Source organism: Hemiscyllium ocellatum, chromosome 20 (assembly GCF_020745735.1).
Source record: "Hemiscyllium ocellatum isolate sHemOce1 chromosome 20, sHemOce1.pat.X.cur, whole genome shotgun sequence".
In the NCBI taxonomy this organism is placed as follows: Eukaryota; Metazoa; Chordata; class Chondrichthyes; order Orectolobiformes; family Hemiscylliidae; genus Hemiscyllium; species Hemiscyllium ocellatum.
The window spans coordinates 8,364,614-8,383,898 of NC_083420.1; the positions used below are offsets into that span (position 1 = coordinate 8,364,614).

Below are 19,285 nucleotides of genomic sequence, written 5' to 3' on the forward strand. Positions count from 1 at the left end.
AAATTGCCCAATTTTGTGCTGACCAGCAAAATGCTGGACAAACCTAATTCAACTAATTATAGCCCCATAAGTGTATTCTAAATCATCAGTAAAGTGATGGAAGATGTCATCAAAAGTTCTATCAAGCAACACCTACTCAGCAATAACCTGCTCAGTGATGCCCAGTTTGGATTCAGTCAGGGCCACTCAGCTCCTGACCTTATTACAGCCTTGGTTCAAACATGGACAAAAGAGCTGAATTCTAGAAGTGAAGTGAGAGTGATGGCCCTTCATATCAAACCTGCATTTGAGTGTGTGTGGCTTCAAGGAGCCCTAGCAAAACTGGAATTAGTGGGAGTTCGGGAGCAAACACTCTGCTGGTTGGAGTCTTATCTGGCACATGGGAAGTTGGTTGTGGTTGTTGGATAAGAGTCATCTTAACTCCAGGATATCACTGCAGGAGTTCCTCAGGGTAGTGTCCTGGGTCCAGCCATCTTCAGATGTTTCATCAATGACCTTCTCTCTGTCATAAGGTCAGAAGTGGGGATGTTCATTGATGATTGCATAATGTTCTACATCATTCACGGCTCCTCAGATACTGAAACAGTCCATATTCAAATAATGTAAGAGCTGGGCAATATCCAGGTTTGGGCCGACAAGGAGCAAGCAACATTCGTGCCCCACGCATGCCAGATAGTGACCACCTTCAGTAGGAGACAATCTAAACACCACCCCTTGACATTTGATTGTGCTACCATCACTGAATGCCCCACTATTAATATCCTATGACATTGGTCATGTATAAACATAGTAGCTACAAGAACAGGTCAGAGGCTAGGAATGATGCAGCGAGCAACTCATCTCCTGACTCCCCTGACTATCCACCATCTACAAGGCAGAAATCAGGAGTGTGATGAAATGCTCCCCACTTACCTGGATGGGGGCAGCTCCAACAGCACTCAAGGAGGTTGATACCATCCTGGACAAAGCAGCCCATTTGATTGGTGCCATATCCACAAACATCCATTCTGTCCACCACCAAAGCTCAGTAGCAGCAGTGTGTACCAATAACGAGGTGCACTGCAGAAATTCACCAAGGAACCTGACCCAGCACTTTCCAAACCTCTGACCATGTTCATCTAGAATGACAAGGACAGTGGATGTATATGAACACCTTCAAGTTCCTCTCCAAGCCACTCACCATCTTGACTTGGAAATATACCACCGGTCCTTTACTGTCACCAGGTCAAAACTCTACAATTCCTTTGTAACATAGCCTTCACCATGGAAAAGCTTCCTTATCCCTGATGCGTAACATTAACTGAAAATAATACATTTTGACAATTCCACTTCTTATCCCAGTATTTTTGATGACTTTCAGTTGCTCTTGCCATTCTGGTCTATAAATGGGTGAGGTGAGAGGTACTTGAATGAACTGCATTAAATATGGAATAAAGGTGTCACTGGTCCAGTCTGTATTTAAGGAAAGAGGACATTGAAGAGGTTGTTACTGGTACATGAGAAATTCTGCTGAAATGGAATGCCACTGACATTGTTTTAACCTACACCCAGTGGAGGTACCCATCTCCGCAGTCCCAAATTGCATGTTGTCAGTTCATTTTGTAACTTAATTTGCACATTTAGAGTATAGATCGTATATACCATGCCTGTGTGAATTCACGTACACATCAGGTGTATCTCCCATTTGAATTTTTAATGTTTAAGTTTGGTTTTCCCCTCCTCTTCAGGCAATAAATTCACATATTGTGTTGAAATTTTACTGTTAAACACCATGAATTGCTGTAACAAATGTGGTTGCAATTGTAGAATATATTTTGTAACTCCATACCAACAGTAACATGCATCAAGAGCACTTTTTTGATGCAGATAAAACAGCTCAAATGACTCTGAGTCAATAACCAGACAAAAATGGACACTGCTGAAATGGGAGATATTAGGTATGGTTACCAAAAATACTTTCACAGAAGTAATAAAGATATTGAAGGTTTAGAAAAAGAGTTAGAAAGCATTGGATCTAGATAATTGAAGGCAAGCGACTGATGTTGTTAGAATTTTAGACTGAATACACAAGGCAGTATGTTTTGAGGCATGGGAATGTGGTTATGGTGCTTGACGAAGTTAGATTTGGGAATGGTGAAGTCACAAAGTAATTAAACTTGTTAAATTGCCCTCCAAAGCTTAAAAAAAAACTATGCCATGCTTTGATTAGTAAGAGGATCAAAAGTTAGAAGGAGAAGAGAGTGGTTGAGACACATCAACCATGATCAAATGACAGAGCAAACTTGATGGTCTAATTCTGGTCCTATATCTTATGGTCTAATACTGTGCCAGGTAAAGAGCAAGAGTTTCAAACATACTGATGGACAAAGTGACACTTTCCCTGATCTCTTTTTAAAGCAATAATCTTTTGTTTTTGAAAGTGGGGTCTTAAATCTTCACAGGTTCAGTCTTAGCCTGGACACATGGGTGGGTGCTGTTTTGGGCCTGAGGGGCCTTACATCTGTGTCATGTGACAGCTGGTGGGCAGCTTGGATTGTGTGAGCTCCTTGTAGAGATTTGTTGTAACTATGGGGCAGAAGCTTTGCTGCCTTTACAAATTCGTATAGAATCCCTAGTGTACATTCAGGGCTAGGAGCCAGTTTTATCTTTCTAATGCACTCTTGGTGGGATTATGGAAGGTTATACAGAAAGGACCCTGGATATTTGACTTCTCTGGTTTAGAGTCCATCAAAATTAACAGTTTTGCTGCTGTGGTGACAGGATATACTCCCGCAGCAGATTCTATCCATGGAGATTTGTTGGGACACTGTTACTCATTTTCTTTCAATTCATAGGGAAGTGGAACAATGTAAACGGAAACACTATGAAGAAAATGTGGATGATTCTCGAACCCGAATGGAAATTGCAAAGATAGAAGCCAGACACGTAAGGCCTATTTTCTTTGTTGTGAGTGTTTACGATTTGAACTCCAAAACTGTAATGTAGGTCTACCATTTTTGGTCTTTGTGAATCCAGTCAAAGAATATTTTAGTTCATAGTTAAAATAATTTGAGTCATTTCCCACCAACAATTAGATTACTTCTGTATGGGTTATTTTTCTTTTCAGAGTACACTTTGCATCGGAAAATAGTGAATGTGGCCTTCACTGTTTGTGAGAAGATTTGTAGCTCGGGTGCTCGTTGTTGTGGTTCTGTTCGCCGAGCTGGGAATTTGTGTTGCAGACGTTTCGTCCCCTGTCGAGGTGACATCCTCAGTGCTTGGGAGCCTCCTGTGAAGCGCTTCTGTGATGTTTCCTCCGGCATTTATAGTGGTTTGAATGTGCCGCTTCCGGTTGTCAGTTCCAGCTGTCTGCTGCAGTGGTCGGTATATTGGGTCCAGGTCGATGTGCTTATTGATTGAATCTGTGGATGAGTGCCATGCCTCTAGGAATTCCCTGGCTGCAACACAACAAGCAACATGAATTCGACTGGGGCAACACTACTATTATAGGACAAGCCAAACAGAGAACAGCCAGGGAATTCCTAGAGGCATGGCACTCATCCACAGATTCATTCAATAAGCACATCGACCTGGACCCAATATTCCGACCACTGCAGCGGACAGCTGGAACTGACAACCGGAAGCGGCAGATTCAAACCACTATAAATGCCGGAGGAAGCATCACAAGTGCTTCACAGGAGGCTCCCAAGCACTGAGGATGTCACCTAGACAGGGGACGAAAGGTCTGCAACACAAATTCCCAGCTTGGCGAACAGAATCACTACAGTGACCTTCACTATTTAAGAAAACGAGGAGACAGGATATCATGAGTCAGTTGACTTTCTTTTTCTTATTCATTGACGGGATGAGGGTATCTCTGGCTAGGCCAGCATTTAAAGCCCATCCCTAATTACCCAGAGGGCAGTTAAGAGTCAACCACATTGCTGTGGGTCCGGAGTCACGTGGGCCAGGCCAGGATAAGGATGGCAGTTTCCTTCCCTAAAGGACATTAGTGAACCAGATGGTTTTATTCCCAACACTTGGTCATTGTTAGATTGTTAATTTCAGATTTTTGTCGAATTCAAATTCCACCGTCTGCCATGGCGGGACTCCAACCCATGTACCCAGAACATTACCTGGGTTTCTGGATTAATAATCCAGTGATAATACCACTAAGCCATTGCCTCCCCCCAGCTTAACACCTATCATTGGAAATCTATAATGACAAAGGTTTTAGAGGGCCACTCTCGCAGCAGTCCGGCAGAGTCATCATGGTTTTGTGAAAGGGAAATCATATTTGACTAATTTATTGGAGTTGTTTGAGGAAGTAATAAACAACTTGTCTAAAGAGGATGAGCTGAACTTAGATTTCCAGCAGGTGTTGATAATGTGCCACACCAAAGATTACTGTGTAAAATAGTAGCTCGAGATGTAGGGGCAACATAGTAGTATGGGTCAAGGATTGGTCAATAACAGGAAATCAAAGGCATACAAAGGACATTTTTAGGCTGATAAGATGTGATAAGTAGGCTGCTACAGAGATCAGTGCTGGGGCCTCAATTATATGCAGTTTGCTCAGTGACTTGCATAAAGAGACTGAATGTATGGTTGCTAAATTTGCTCATGATCCAAAGAAATACAGGAAGATAATTTCTGAAGGGAATATGGGGAGACTGCAAAGGACTGTGGATAAACAAAGTGAGTGGGCAAAAGGTTGACCAATGAAGTACAATGTGGATGATTGTGAACTTGTTGACTTTGGCAAGAAGAGAAAAACAGCATACTTAATGGAGAGAGGTTGCAGGATAGAGTTGCAGAAGGATCTGGGTGACCTAGTAAATGAATTATAAACTGTGAATATGCAAGTCCAGCAAGTGATTAGTAAAATAGAATGTTGTTATTTGTGGCTTGGGGCGTGGGATATGAAAATAGGGATGTTTTACCACAGCCCTACAGAACATGGGTGAGACCACATCTGGAGAACAGTGTATAGTTTTAATCTCCTTTTTTTAAGAAAGGAAATAAATATATTAGAAACAATTCTGAGAAGGTTCCCACAGCTGACACTTGGGATAGGGGTAGATCATCCTATGAGGAAAGATTGGCCAGGCTTGGCTTATATCTATTCAGGTTTAAGAGAATAAGAAATGATCTTCTTGAAACATAAGATCCTGAGGAGACTTGATGAAAGGCTCTTTCCTCTTGTGGGGTAGACTAGAACAAGGGCTCACAGTTTAATAATAAGAGGCCTCCCATTTAGGACAGAAGTGAGGAGAATTATTTTTCAGAGGTCTTTGGAGCTCTTTTTTCCTTGTACTTAACAAATTAATAATATTTAATCATTGTATGTCATTTGTTCTATCACTTAACTACTTGATATATTCCGGTTCAAGATGGCAGAGTAGGGTTCCTGTGCCAGAGCTCATCTGCTCCGACTGCTTTTCTCTTTTTTTTCTATCTTTTTAAAAACCTTACTGACCTTGTCCTGAGTTTGGAAGGCATTGCTGGCAGCGATAGTTGGCCCAGGACGTGGACCTTGAGTGGTCTCGAGCAGGCCTAGGACACAGGCCTGGAGTGGGACAGCCATGGATCTCGAGCTTCCCCAGGGCGGAGAAGAATGATCCCTCTATTGACTTTTCCAGAGCGAGCACAGGACCGGGAATCGGCGGCTGCTATATCATCTGAGGCGACGTAGGCCCAGTGGCAAAAGATCACATCTGAGGATCACTGACTTGGTTGTTGGTCAGGTGGTGGTGGTGGAAGGATATGACGCCAACATCAGCGAGATGGGCCAAGCGACTCTAATGTTGGTTGGTCCGGCGCAGGCGGCAGTGAGGTGGTGACTGGGAAGTATCAGCCCTGTGGGAAAGATCACCTGAGGATTGGCGACGTCGATGTTGCTTGGGTCTGGTGTAGATGGCAGAGTGATGAGCTGGCTCGAGACTGATGGACTCTTTTCAGGCTATTTCTTTTTTTCTTCTTTTTTCCTTATCCTTAAATTATTCAAAATGTAAGGTGACAAATGAAAGCGTTTCACTGCATTTTACTGTATTACTGTAAATGTGACATTCAAAATCATACTTGTTCTTCACATAAATTGTGAAATAAAATCATATTCCAGTGAAGGTGAGGTCATAGAATATTTTTCGGTCAGGGATAGAGAGATTCTTCATTAATAAGAGAGTCAAAGGTTGCAGGGGTTAGGTGGAAATATAACTTTGAGGCCACAGTCAGATCAACCATCATCTTAATGAAAGATGGAACTTGAGGCTGAATGCCCTACTTGCTCCTAATTTGTTCATATGTTTTATAGCTGGAGAAATTATTTTCTAATTTTTTTAATAAATAAGAAATTACATGTGGATTGCAATTTAGTTTTCCAACCATGTTTTTCTTGTGTTATTGGTTGGTTCTGTGTCCACATACTATCTACCGTAAACCGACTGCCCCAGATCTAAAACTTAACCGTGAACACAGCAAATTGCTTCTCAAACTACATATAACATCTGCTATTATTCAGGCATCAGTAAAGAGCTTATTTAGTTGACTTAATGCAGGTTAAATCATCATTCAAGTTTACTTACTAATAGAAGTAACAGGATCAAAGCATGACAGGATACCATGAGAAGACTGGAATCTGTCTCAAAAGTATTATATTATTTTCAGTATCTTAGCTATGACAATGAAGTAGCTTTTTCTTGATGAATGAGACATTTTCAGATGTTCATTGGTAATTTGAATGCTCTTTCACACTATCTTTTGGGATTAAGCTTTACACATTAATTACTGTTAGAAAATAAAGATTCAAATGCTTTGGCCATGACATTGACATTGTAACAGTGACTATGTTCCAAAAATATTTAAATGACTAAAGTGCTTTCTGAGTTATTGAAAGACACTATATAAATGCCAGTTAGCTTCCAGTGTTTGTAGATCTGGATGCACTTCTGCCAGAACTGAGACATTTATCCATTATCCTTTCATGTAAAGATGTTGCTTCAGAGGTTAAGCAAGCAGTATCTGAAATCTTAGCAGGCAGTGGGATAATGGCAAGTAATGGATGCTTTCTTCATTTCATCGAAACAAACAGTTATAAGAAAAACTACAATACAAAGTGCTGGAAGTATTTTTGGACATAGAAACAGAGTTAATGTTTCTAGTTCAATGACTTCTTCAAATGCTGAAACTAATATCAGTATCACAAATGCTGTATTCATCAGTGTTTTAGTTATGATACTTTATCAAAGGGAATCAGTTTCACTAACGAATTGGTGTTTATTACATGTACCTGGCTAATGAAATGTAGTTGTTGTGGTATTGTTCGCCGAGCTGGGAATTTGTGTTGCAAACATTTCGTCCCCTGTCTAGGTGACATCCTCAGTGCTTGGGAGCCTCCTGTGAAGCGCTTCTGTGATCTTTCCTCTGGCATTTGTAGTGGTTTGTCTCTGCTGCTTCCGATTGTCAGTTCCAGCTGTCCGCTGCAGTGGCTGGTATATTGGGTCCAGGTTGATGTGTTTGTTACAACTGAATCACAACCACGAGCACCCGAGCTACAAATCTTCTCCCAAACTTTGAATGAAATGTAGTTTTCATTTTAAATTCTTGTTACTTAAAAGCAAAGAAAAAATGTATAGACGAAACTCAATTATCTGAAAATCGGATTATCCGAATGCAATCTCGAGGTCCTGATAGAAACGTTACATCAAAGACGTGTTTCCAGCAGTAATGTCGTCTTTTGTTTACAGTCATTAAACAGGCACTGTCTCCAAATGGCTGACTGCCTGCCCTCTCTCCCCACACTTTCCCTGGAGTTCTACACAGGGGTGCACCCTAAACCCTCCCCTTTCCAGGATTAATCCCTCCAACATTGTCCTGTACCGGGCAAACATGGAACCTGTCAAAATGTTGCAGTAAGAAGTTGAGTGTGTCACTGCGTTATTTGGAGACTTAGCCCACAAAGGCAGCTGCAGCAGAGTCTTGTTGGTGTGCAGTCAGGATGCCCCAGAGAGGGGCCAGTGTGGACGCGGGGCGTTGGAGCGGAGGCTCACGTGCTTTGTGCTGGGGGCGGGGTTGGGCTGGGTTTAGAGGCGGAGTTGGACTGGGTTGGAGGGTGGGGTTGAACCGGGTTGGGGGGACGTGGGATGGGGTTGGACCAGATTGGGGGGGGGCAGGGGCTGGCGCGCTGTGTACTGCTGCAGTCTCTTGAATAGGGAGCAGACTTCAAAACTCCGAGTCCCAGAGGAAAGGCATTTAATCGATTTTCCAGATAATCGATTATCCGACCGAAACAGTGCCCGCCCGTCACGTTCAGATAATCGAGTTTCCATTGTATTACTTTTGTACTGTGTGTACAGCTATCTGAGGTTGAAGAAAGAACAAGTGGCATTTATCTAGTGTCTGTCAATAACTCAGAATTTCCCAAAGCGCTTTAGTCATTTAAATATTTTTGGAACGTAGTCACTGTTACAATGTCAATGTCATGGTCAAAGCATTTGAATCTTTATTTTTCTAACCGTAATTAAAATATAAATCAGTCTTTAAAGGGCTGATTTTAATACATGTTATTTTATAGCAATATTGCATTTACTGTTGGAAGGTGGATGGGTACATGAGCAGGAGGGTTTAGAGGGATAGGGGCCAAGTGCTAGCAAATGGGACTGGATTGGGTTGGGATATCTGGGCGGCATGGACCAGTTGGACCGAAGGGTCTGTTTCTGTGCTGTATATCTCTATGACTCTGATCTTTTTGGATCTAATCACCTATTTTATTCTTGTTCTTCTTGGCTCTTGTGCTTCAGGTTTTGCTCATCAGTAATCCTTGACTCTCTGCTTCCTAGTGAATGTTTTGACTTGCTCTGATATGTTCCAACATGGCTGGGATGACAGAAGAAAATTAGGAATGCTTGTGGTGGCACTTCAGTGCCACGTTGGGAACCTCCCTGTCCTAGATAGACAGCAAACTGACACCGCAGTGAGATCTTGTTTATCAGCTAAAGTCTGAAATAAGTATTCAATAGTAAAGTGATAGAACAAATTTCAGCAAGGCATGCAGTGATTAAAGGCTGCTAATTTGCAAAGGACAATACTGTTTGCATCTCTTTTGATAAAGCTACATTAGAATTGCTCTATTAAGTAGTGTTGCTTTTAAATTGCTTTTCCTGGTTGCCTACAGGAATTATCTGATTTCCTCAGAGGTTCTCTTTTCAAAGACTAGATCATTCAGTGACTTGATAAAAGAAGCTTGAAAATGCCCTGAAACAGTAACTGGATTTTTTATTCAGTGTTTCAAGAGTGTGCTGGATCGTGGTGACGCCTTGCATTTAACACGTGAAAAACACTTTTCACTGTTTTTATATACATGTGATAAATCTAAATCTAAAGTAATTTTTAAATGTATTCTTCCTGTCCTAAAGACCTTCAGTTCCAGTTCCTTACATTCACATTATCTAAATTGGCATGTTTTTAGTACAGAATGCCCACTTTCAATTCTCTGTTGTCAACTGTTGGCATGCACATAGGCCTCTTATGCCGATAATAATATTTGCCGCCTCTCTTAAACAAACCGTTTTGTAACCAATTGAGTGGTTATGTACTGTGTTGAACTGAGATATGACTTCGGTGATGAAGCTGAATTTAGTTTTCTGTTATTTGTGACAACCACAAATCAAATTAAGTATTGGTTTGTCTTATTTCATTTTTATTAACCACCTCATTGGCTTCAATACAGCTGATTTGACCATCACTTGATATGTCTCTTAGAAAAGGCTTATCGTTTGAATAAACAAATACTACTTAATGTCAACAGATAAAGGGAAGTATGTCCGTTGCCTCCCTGTATGTTTTTTCCCTGCTGTAATTGGATTGTGTCCCACACTCCCCTTGTTTGTATGGATTCTTAAGAGGAAGGAAAGAACAACAAACTTTATGGTTTACTACACAAGAAAAATGTGCAGTAATCTCATTTACTCCTTTTATTTGTAAAGTGCTTCTGAATTGATAAATCTTGAGAATGCATGTTAATTTGATTTACTTTTAGACTGAAACAGATTTTGTAATTGTGCTTTATATTGATAATGTATAGTTGTGATTTGCTTAAGTTCATGCTTAATCATTCATTTTACTTCCATTTCACAGGACAAGTACATGAATGAAATGGATGATTTATTCTCTCAGGTGGATGAAAAGAGAAAGGTGAGTTGCTAAATGGGGAATTAGAGATCTATGCAATTGTTGTGTATATGCTAGTTTTTATTGGCATCAAAATATTTATTATTCATACAACCCAAATGTGTTCATGCTGTACAGAATAGTGTCTCAGCGTCAAAGGTAAAATCCAATAAAGACATTGTATTCACCACAGACCAAGTGGATGAAAAGAGAATTGTTTTATGTTGTTGCTTACCCTGGGGCATTATGTGGCAGCAGAAGGAGTTGTTGATGTTGGCTGCTCATTGTCTGGCTGGGGACAGCCTGGACAGTCCTTTTACTTTTTGACAAATGTTTATATTTAAATCATGCTGTTGGGGCTTTCTTTGCTTCCCTTTTTAATCCCCAAAAATAGAGAAAGTAAACAAAAGGCAGATGACAGATGTAGTGAAGGGGCAATGGCAGATGTAGCAAAGGGCCAGTGAACAGGATAGAATACATATGATGATGAATCCGCTGATGGATTCACCACGAATGAAAGAACATAAAATGGTAATTAACCAATTGGTGATGATGTAACACAAGAACAAATTTATCATTTGTTTTATACCTGGCTTTATGGAAAAATGTGGATATATAGACTTGACTGAATTCATTCATGAAATGGAGGGATGAGTTAACTGCATTTTACTGCATAGGTGAAAGGGGGGATGTCGTATTAGAATGGGGAGAGGATTGGTGAGCCAACTGCGCCAGTGGTAGTTTGGTGCACCAATTTTTACACCGCTGAAGCTAGACGCCAACTCGCAGACACCTCCTCCTCCTGACCCCTTGACCATGACCCCACCTAACACCACCAAACCATCATCTCCCAGACCATCCATAACCTCATCACCTCAGGAGATCTCTCATCCACTGCCTCCAACCTCATAGTCCCACAACCCCGCACCGCCCATTTCTATCTCCTACCCAAAATCCACAAACCCGACTGCCCCGGCCGACCATTGTTTCAGCCTGCTCCTGCCCCACTGAACTCATCTCTGCATACCTTGACATTGTCCTGCCCCCCTTAGTCCAAGAACTCCCCATCTACGTTTGGGACACCACCCACGCCCTCCACCTCCTCCATGATTTTCGCTTCCCTGGCCCCAACTCCTTATCTTCACCATGGACATCCAGTCCCTGTACACCTCCATCCCCATCACGAAGGCCTCCAAGCCCTCCGCTTCTTCCTCTCCCGCCGACCCAACCAGTACTCATCGACTAGCTGAACTGGTCCTCACTCTTAACAACTCTTTCCAATCCTCCCACTTCCTCCAAACCAAAGGAGTAGTCATGGGCACCCGCATGGGCCCCAGCTCTGCCTGCCTCTTCGTCGGATATGTGGATCGGTCCATCTTCCGCAGCTACACTGGCACCACTCCCCACCTTTTCCTCCACTACATCGATGATTGTATTGGTGCTACCTCATGCTCCCACGAGGAGGTTGAACAGTTCATCCACTTTACTAACACCTTCCACGCCAACCTCGAATTTACCTGGACTGTCTCAGACTTCTCCCTCCCCTTCCTAGACCTCTCCATTTCTATCTCGGGCGACTGACTCAACACAGACATTTACTACAAACTGACCTACTCCCATAGCTACCTAGATTACACCATGTCCCACCCTGCCCCTGTAAAAATGCCATCCCATATTCACAATTCCTTCGCCTCCGCTGCATCGGCTCCCAGGAGGACCAATTCCAATACCGAACAACTCAAATGGCCTTCTTCAAAGACGGCAATTTCCCCTCCGACGTGGTCGACGACACTCTCCACCGCATCTCCTCCGCTTTCCGCACCTCTGCCCTTGAATCCCGCCCCTCCAATCGCCACCAGGACAGAACCCCACTGGTCCTCACCTTCCACCCCACCAACCTCTGGATACATCGTATCATCCTCCATCATTTCCGCCACCTCCAGACAGACCCCACCACCAGGGATATATTTCCCTCTCCACCCGTATCAGCATTCAGGAGAGACCACTCTATCCGCGACTCCCTCGTCAGGTCCACGCCCCCCCACCAACCCAACCTCCACTCCCGGCACCTTCCCCTGCAACCGCAAGAAGTGCAAAACTTGCGCCCACACCTCCTCCCTTATTTCCCTCCAAGGTCCCAATGGATCCTTCTACATCTGTCGCAAATTCACCATTTACTGTATCCGCTGCACCCGATGTGGTGGTCTCTACATTGGGGAGACAGGCCGCCTACTTGCAGAACATTTCAGGGAACACCCGCACCAACCAACCCAACCGCCCCGTGGCTGAACACTTTAACTCCCCCTCCCACTCCGCCAATGACATATGCAGGTTCTTGGCCTCCTCCATCACCAGACCCTGACCACACAATGCCTGAAGGAAGACCCCCTCATTTTTCGCCTCGGAACCCTCCAACCACAAGGGATGAATGTAGATTTCTCCGGGTTCCTCATTTCCCCTCCCCGCCCCCACCTTATCTCAGTCCCAACCCTTGGATTCAGCACTGCCCTCTTGACCTGCAATCCTCTTCCCGACCTCTCTGCCCCCATCCCCTCTCCGGCCTATCACCCTCACCCTCACCTCCTTCCACCTATCGTATTCCCAGCACCCTTCGGCCCTCGTGGCACACCAGTCTCATTCCTGAAGAAGGGCTTATGCCCGAAACGTCGATTCTCCTGCTCCTCGGAAGCTGCCTGGCCTGCTGTGTTTTTCCAGCACCACATTTCTCAACTACAATCACTCACATGGCGGCACGGTGGCACAGTGGTTAGCACTGCTGCCTCACAGCGCCTGAGACCCGGGTTCAATTCCCGACTCAGGCGACTGACTGTGTGGAGTTTGCACGTTCTCCCCGTGTCTGCGTGGGTTTCCTCCGGGTGCTCCGGTTTCCTCCCACAATCCAAAGATGTGCGGGTCAGGTGAATTGGCCATGCTAAATTGCCTGTAGTGTTAGGTAAGGGGCAAATGTAGGGGTATGGGTGGGTTGCGCTTCGGCAGGTCGGTGTGGACTTGTTGGGCCGAAGGGCCTGTTTCCACACTGTAAGTAATCTAATCTAATCTAAAACCTCCATTGGCATGCCTAGTGCCAGATTTGCAATGCATTATTACCTGTGTCTTACTGGGGGAAACTTTTCTTCAGGTTACACACATATCTGAACAATCTTTGATTTTTCTGTGCTTTCACTGTAGCAGTAGGGATCTGAAAATTAAATTTCATAAAATCCATAAACACTCAAATTCACAATTTCAGAAACTTCCCACTGCCTAGAGAAAGCAACCAATATAATTAAAGACCCCTCCCACCCTGGTTACACGTCATGCAGAAGGTACAAAGATTTGAAGTCGCACATTAACAGATTCAATAACAGCTTCTTCTCTGCTGTTATCAGACTTATGATCAGACCTCTCGTGTGTTAGAGTTGGCCATCCTCTGTGCACACTCTTTACCTGGAATACTATATTCTGCTTTCTGTCTTATTACCCCAACATACTTAGGTAAGGTATGGTTTGACTGGCTAGCACGCAAAACAATACTTTTCACTGTATTCCAGTTCCTCCGACAATAATAAATAAAATTAAATTCTGTAGAAATGCTACTAATGTGAATTATAGTGATTATAATTGATTAAAAGGATCTGATCTTAAACCTGCTTCCACCAGTGAGATTTGAACCCTTGCTAAATTTGGCCAGAGTTGAGATGTCTATCACTATCCAAGAGTCGGGTGGAGACTGGGACAAGGAATTAATTTAACGAAGGGATACAGATTTTTTACATTTTGAAATGGCATAAAGGGTAATGGGAAGTGGGCAGGAATGTGGAGTTGAGGCACAACTCAGATCATCCTTGATCATATTAATTGACTGAGAATGGAAGGGTTAAATTGCCTACACATCATTCTGCACTCTGTCCTGAGTTTGTTTTTTTTTTACAGTGTTGCTATTTCTAAACTATTTGTCAATTTCTAAATTTTCCCTGTAAATTTGTCAGACTATTTGCAGAATTTAAGATGATTCTCTAGGCGTTATTATGAATGATTCTATACACAAGTTGCCACCATATAATTTCATAATTGTTGTGATAAAAATGATGGACCCAAACCTCATATCTTACAATTTCCTGTTTGCCTGGGTAACTACAATTGACCTGTAGACCTGTGATTACAACTGCTGTAGACCATGAGCTTGGTACTGAGTTTGAGAGCTCAGACTTCAAGCAGTGTAATCCCTCTCATATCCAAAGGCTGCACTGGCACACTGGAGTCAACATTCAGTTTCAGTTATGTGCTCTCACTAGAAGGAGGCTTCCCAGGAATGGGAAATGATCGGCATTGTCCGGGGGCTTCGTCATAGATTTTGATGGTTCGTGATTGGGCAAGAGGAGGCTGGTAGAGAACCTTTGTTTTCCAGATATTTAGCTTAAGACTCGTTCTCTCATTCCATGAATGTGTAGATGATGGTTTGTAGCTCAGCCTCCGAGTGTGTGCACGCGCATGCATTGTCTTTACAGCTCAGCTTGAAGACCGAAGTTGGAGATGGTCTTAGTTCTGGCCTGGAGGAGTCGAAGATTGATGAGTTTTTGCTCATCCTACAGGTAGCTCCACCCTTCGTTGGGTACCCTTCATGGAGATGGGGTGAAATGTTGTAGCGAACAAAATGGAGAAGAGCATTGGTGTAATGAAACAGCCTTATTTGACTTTGCACTTGTTTCTGGCCCTTGGTGAATCTGCTGGTGAGGAATGTGTCATCGTGAAACAGTTAGAGAATGGTGAGGAACTTGCTCAGACTCTGAATTTGAGGAGGATGTTCCTCAGTTCCTCACCATTGATAGAGTTGAAGACTCATGTGCAGTTGACGAAGGCTGTGTACTGTGAATGGTGCTGTTCCTTGGACTTTTGGATTTGTTGCGCAATGGAAATCATGTTCATTGTACCTCTTGATGGGCAGAAGTCACATTGATACATGGAGGAGCTTTTCAGTCACTGAGGATTCTCACAATGGCCTTTCAGTGGCAGACAATAGAGAAATCTCTTTGTAATTTCCACAGTTGGACCTATCTACTGTCTTGAACCTGGTCATAATGATAGTGTCTCAGATCTCATGGGATGTTCTCTTCTCTCCAGACAAGGATGGTGAGGTTACAGGTTCATGTTAAATGTGTCCCTCAGGGTGTTTGACACAGAAAACTAATTGATATACCAATAAGTAGCAGAATATCCTCATATTGCTATCCTATAGCTAATCTGATCTTCTTTGTTCTGTGTAGAAACGAGATATTCCTGATTACCTATGTGGAAAAATCAGTTTTGAGTTGATGAGGGAGCCATGCATCACACCAAGTGGGATCACATACGACAGAAAAGATATAGAGGAACACCTTCAGGTCAGGAAAGGAAAAAAAAATGGTGCCATTTATGAAACATTGTGATCCTCCACTGTACATCAAAGCCAACACATTTGATCTGTGTGTTTTTTTTCAGCGGGTAGGGCACTTTGATCCTGTAACGCGAAGCCCTTTGACCCAAGAACAGTTGATTCCAAATCTGGCTATGAAGGAGGTAATTGATGCATTTATATCAGAAAATGGCTGGGTGGAAGAATACTGAACTGGATTTAACAGCATCAGGACTTGCACATTTGCACTGCAACGGCAACTCGATGACTTGTACTAACCAGATGAGTGAGAGTGAGCAAGCCACAGAGCCCGAGCAAGGGAGAAAAAGGGGATGTGCAGGGGACATCTGTGGCTGTGTGCCTGATGGGTCACTTATTATTTTGCTTGTTTAAATTTCTTTACATGCATGTATGTAAATCTCATTTGCCACAGAAAATCTGAACCTTGAACAATTATTAAAGTGTTTCTGGCTCTTTAATAATGCTTGGTGCAGTGGGGATAGTCTCTTTCACTCGATTTTGGTTTCTTTATCTTTTTTAATCATGTGATAAATTAAGTGAATTCTGTTCTGTAGGACTTTGAGATGAGCTTTGATTGTGAAATGTTGTATCTGATTTCTGTAAGTCCCTGACATTAAGTGCACTTGAGCAGCTTGAATGCCTGAACATGTAATATATCGCCATTCACATTTGGCAGATTTAAGCTTATTTTATTCACCGTTAAAATTTCAATCCTTGCCCCTTCCCCTCATTTTGGTCTGTTTGCTGTCATAATGCTTTGCCTTTCAGATGGTTGGCTTGTTCATCTGGAATCCGAGGCAGAGTTCTCTCTGTTTGCTGTCTATATGGTCATCACCTGGTGTATCTCGAGAAGACAGTGTAGAATTGTGCAGTGAAATTTAACGCTGCTTTTGGTGCTGGTGCTGGGTTTGCTTCCGATAGGTGGTATCCACCTTCAGGGAGTGAATTTGAGGTTGATGTGTGGCAGTTCTTTTCTGGAGTTGCTCTTGGTGACTGCACCCGAATCCAGCCGTAAACATCTTGCTGAGTGGTTTGTTCTTTACTGAAATTTCTGTGGACCCATAACTCACCAGTGTAACACCTGCAAGACATGCCAGTGATAAACTAGCAGTCCCAAGGAAAGAGGCCAGTGATATGAATTGAAGGCAAAGTCTGTGATTATGTTTTGGGAAGTTTTATTACACATATCCCATGGATCATTTTAGGTCAGCCGCTAAAGCAACATGCTCATCTGTGCCTAAAGTAAAGTGGTGACTAGAAGCTGTTCAGGGTAGTTTGTCCATTAGTAAGAGTAGTTCAATAACTCACAACAAATGTAATAAACCGTGAATGCTCAGTCACTGAAAACTAAAGCAGAAACACTTGAATTCAAAGAAATGCAATCTATTCAACAGATCTTTGGACTTCTCCCCTCCCTCCCTGCCTATCATTTCCCTCACACACACACAACCCCCCCCCCCATCCCACAAACATATTTTTAGATAGGAAGGTAACTGTGAAGTCTGTAAATTTCAATTGTTTTCCCATGTGTTTTTGTCCTATCTTTAAAAAAGGGTTACTGAAAAACATTAGCCTAGGAAATCCCTGACTTTAATGTCTTTCTAGCAGTATTTAACATTAGCAATCTGAGGTTTCTGATCAATTTTATTTTTTAATACTTTTCAGAAAATCAGAATCTATCTGGCACATCTGAATGCAAGTATTAAAATATTCACATTTTTAGGTTGTTACGTCCCTCTTAAAGGGAGTATTCATTACCTTAATAAAATTATAAATGATTGGAATTTTGGTTATCGTGTAGATTATTCACTAACTGCCCATATCCTCCCATCTACCTCTACACATTTACTTACTTCTGATCTTTTCAATGGGTATGGTAGTGAGATATCACAGCAAAGTGTGGGTTTCTGTACTGATGATATCTCATTGCACTGACGGATTATTGGGATGGAGAATGTTACTTGATGTTGCATCATCTTGGGTGCGTTATAGCTTTGGGTTTTTTTTCCGCTGCCACTGGGATTTTGGACACTGATTAGTTCATATCCCTGAATACAATCAGGAACTCAAGGCCAAGAAATTAGTTTTGCTTTGTGTACCTGCTTTGGGTGAAATGGGCTATTCTAGCGTTCCATGTACAGTTGCTCCCATAGCTTCATTTTTTTTGTTTATTTCCAACCATGGAACGTGGGTAAAAGTGACCAGAGATTTACAACTGCAGTGATTTCAGTTCAGTTTTATTTTGATGATTAAATATTTAATGTATGAATTTCGAGGTACCTGAAGTCACCTTTGTGTTTTGTGTATGCTTTATTAAATAGATAAAGAATTAAACAGTTGTTAAAATATCAGAGCTTACATGCAGTATCTGGTTTGTATTGCTGTGTAGATGATTTGGATTTGAAGCATGGCTGAAATTACTGTTTCATATCTTAAACTGTGGAGAGGATACTCCACTGCACCAAAGTCAGTTCAAAAATGATCATTTCTGTGTAGTCCCCATGCAGTAAAGAACGTGATTGACCTGATTGTTCTTCATTTATCTATTGCTCTGTACCGGCTTTTTAAAAAACAATTCTAAACATTAGCCTTGCCCACCTCCCTTCACTTTGGTTCATCAACATCTAATCCTAAGAGGAGAAAATGGCCTAAATTGAGTTTTCTACATGCTATCCTGATCAGTGACCCTAAGATAATTTGGACATGGCTAGGAAACATTGCTGGTATAGCAATCAAGATTTTGCATCCCAGCCAACGTATGGAACAAACTGAATGTATTGTTTAACTGTTACAGCTACTCACGTTTCATGAATTGCATCCTAGGTGTGTAAACCTCCTGACTCAGACTATTTTAAGATGCCTTTTGCTGTGGATTTGAGGTATCTATCTAATTAGCTGTCTGAGAGAGAAAACCATCCTCTCAATCTGGATTGGATTTAATACTGTCTCAGACTTGAAGGGTCACTGTTTGTTTAATAGTGTGTTAACTAGTGATAATAATTAAAGGAGTTTTCCAATCTACAGTGAATTCCAGAAATTGATTGATAATGTTACCTGATAGTGTCTGATGAGGAGTAAAACCATATGACCTAATAAACTAACACATGTTTCTTACATGTCATGGGAACAATTGATTATTGTTGACTCTTTTTCCTCCTCAGTTCTTGTGTGTGAATGTAATGGAGGTACTTTCTTTGGAAAATTCACTTGTTTGTGAATTTGTCTTAATCACTTTTGTCCTTCCTGTCATCCCAATTGATAGCTAACTTCCCAGAATTCTGACAAAGCTAACCCATTCACAAAGCTTTGCAAGAATGATCTGGAAAGTTAATTTTTCTGCACTTTTCTTCATATTCCACAGATCATGCCAGAATCGATAACTGATATTGTCTAAGAGCTGAATTGGATTTTTGAGCACCTATAATTGGGCTGTTGGGACCTGGTTTTGGGTGGATGGTAGAAATTTTGATAACACAATTGACCATTTCCGATCTGGCCTTGTTTGTATGAAAGAATGATTCCACTTGAGTTGATCAAACTGTTGAAACTCAAGCTGCAGAACTTTTTTGACACATGAAGTAATGCTGGTAAATCAAATAATTTTAGTTTTCCATATTAAGAGTGTTGGGGCAGAGTAATAAAAAAAACCTTACTGCAATATTATTTGTACAAGTGATGGATAGGACAGCCTAAACTTGCTAAATGTTCCATAACTAAGATTTCTGG

At 42.1% G+C, this 19,285-nt stretch overlaps 1 protein-coding gene across 2 annotated transcripts in view; it reads left to right on the top strand.

The window, feature by feature from the left end:
- Positions 1-18,689, top strand: part of stub1 (STIP1 homology and U-Box containing protein 1) — a 44,191-nt gene extending 25,502 nt beyond the window's left edge. For both annotated transcript variants that reach the window (XM_060840471.1, XM_060840472.1), the window contains exons 4-7: positions 2,835-2,925; positions 10,114-10,170; positions 15,411-15,527; positions 15,625-18,689. In XM_060840471.1, coding sequence (XP_060696454.1) covers positions 2,835-2,925; positions 10,114-10,170; positions 15,411-15,527; positions 15,625-15,750 — 391 coding nt within the window. In that variant the 3' untranslated portion in view covers positions 15,751-18,689. The remainder of the gene's footprint in view (positions 1-2,834; positions 2,926-10,113; positions 10,171-15,410; positions 15,528-15,624) is intronic.
- Positions 18,690-19,285: the final 596 nt, after the last annotated feature.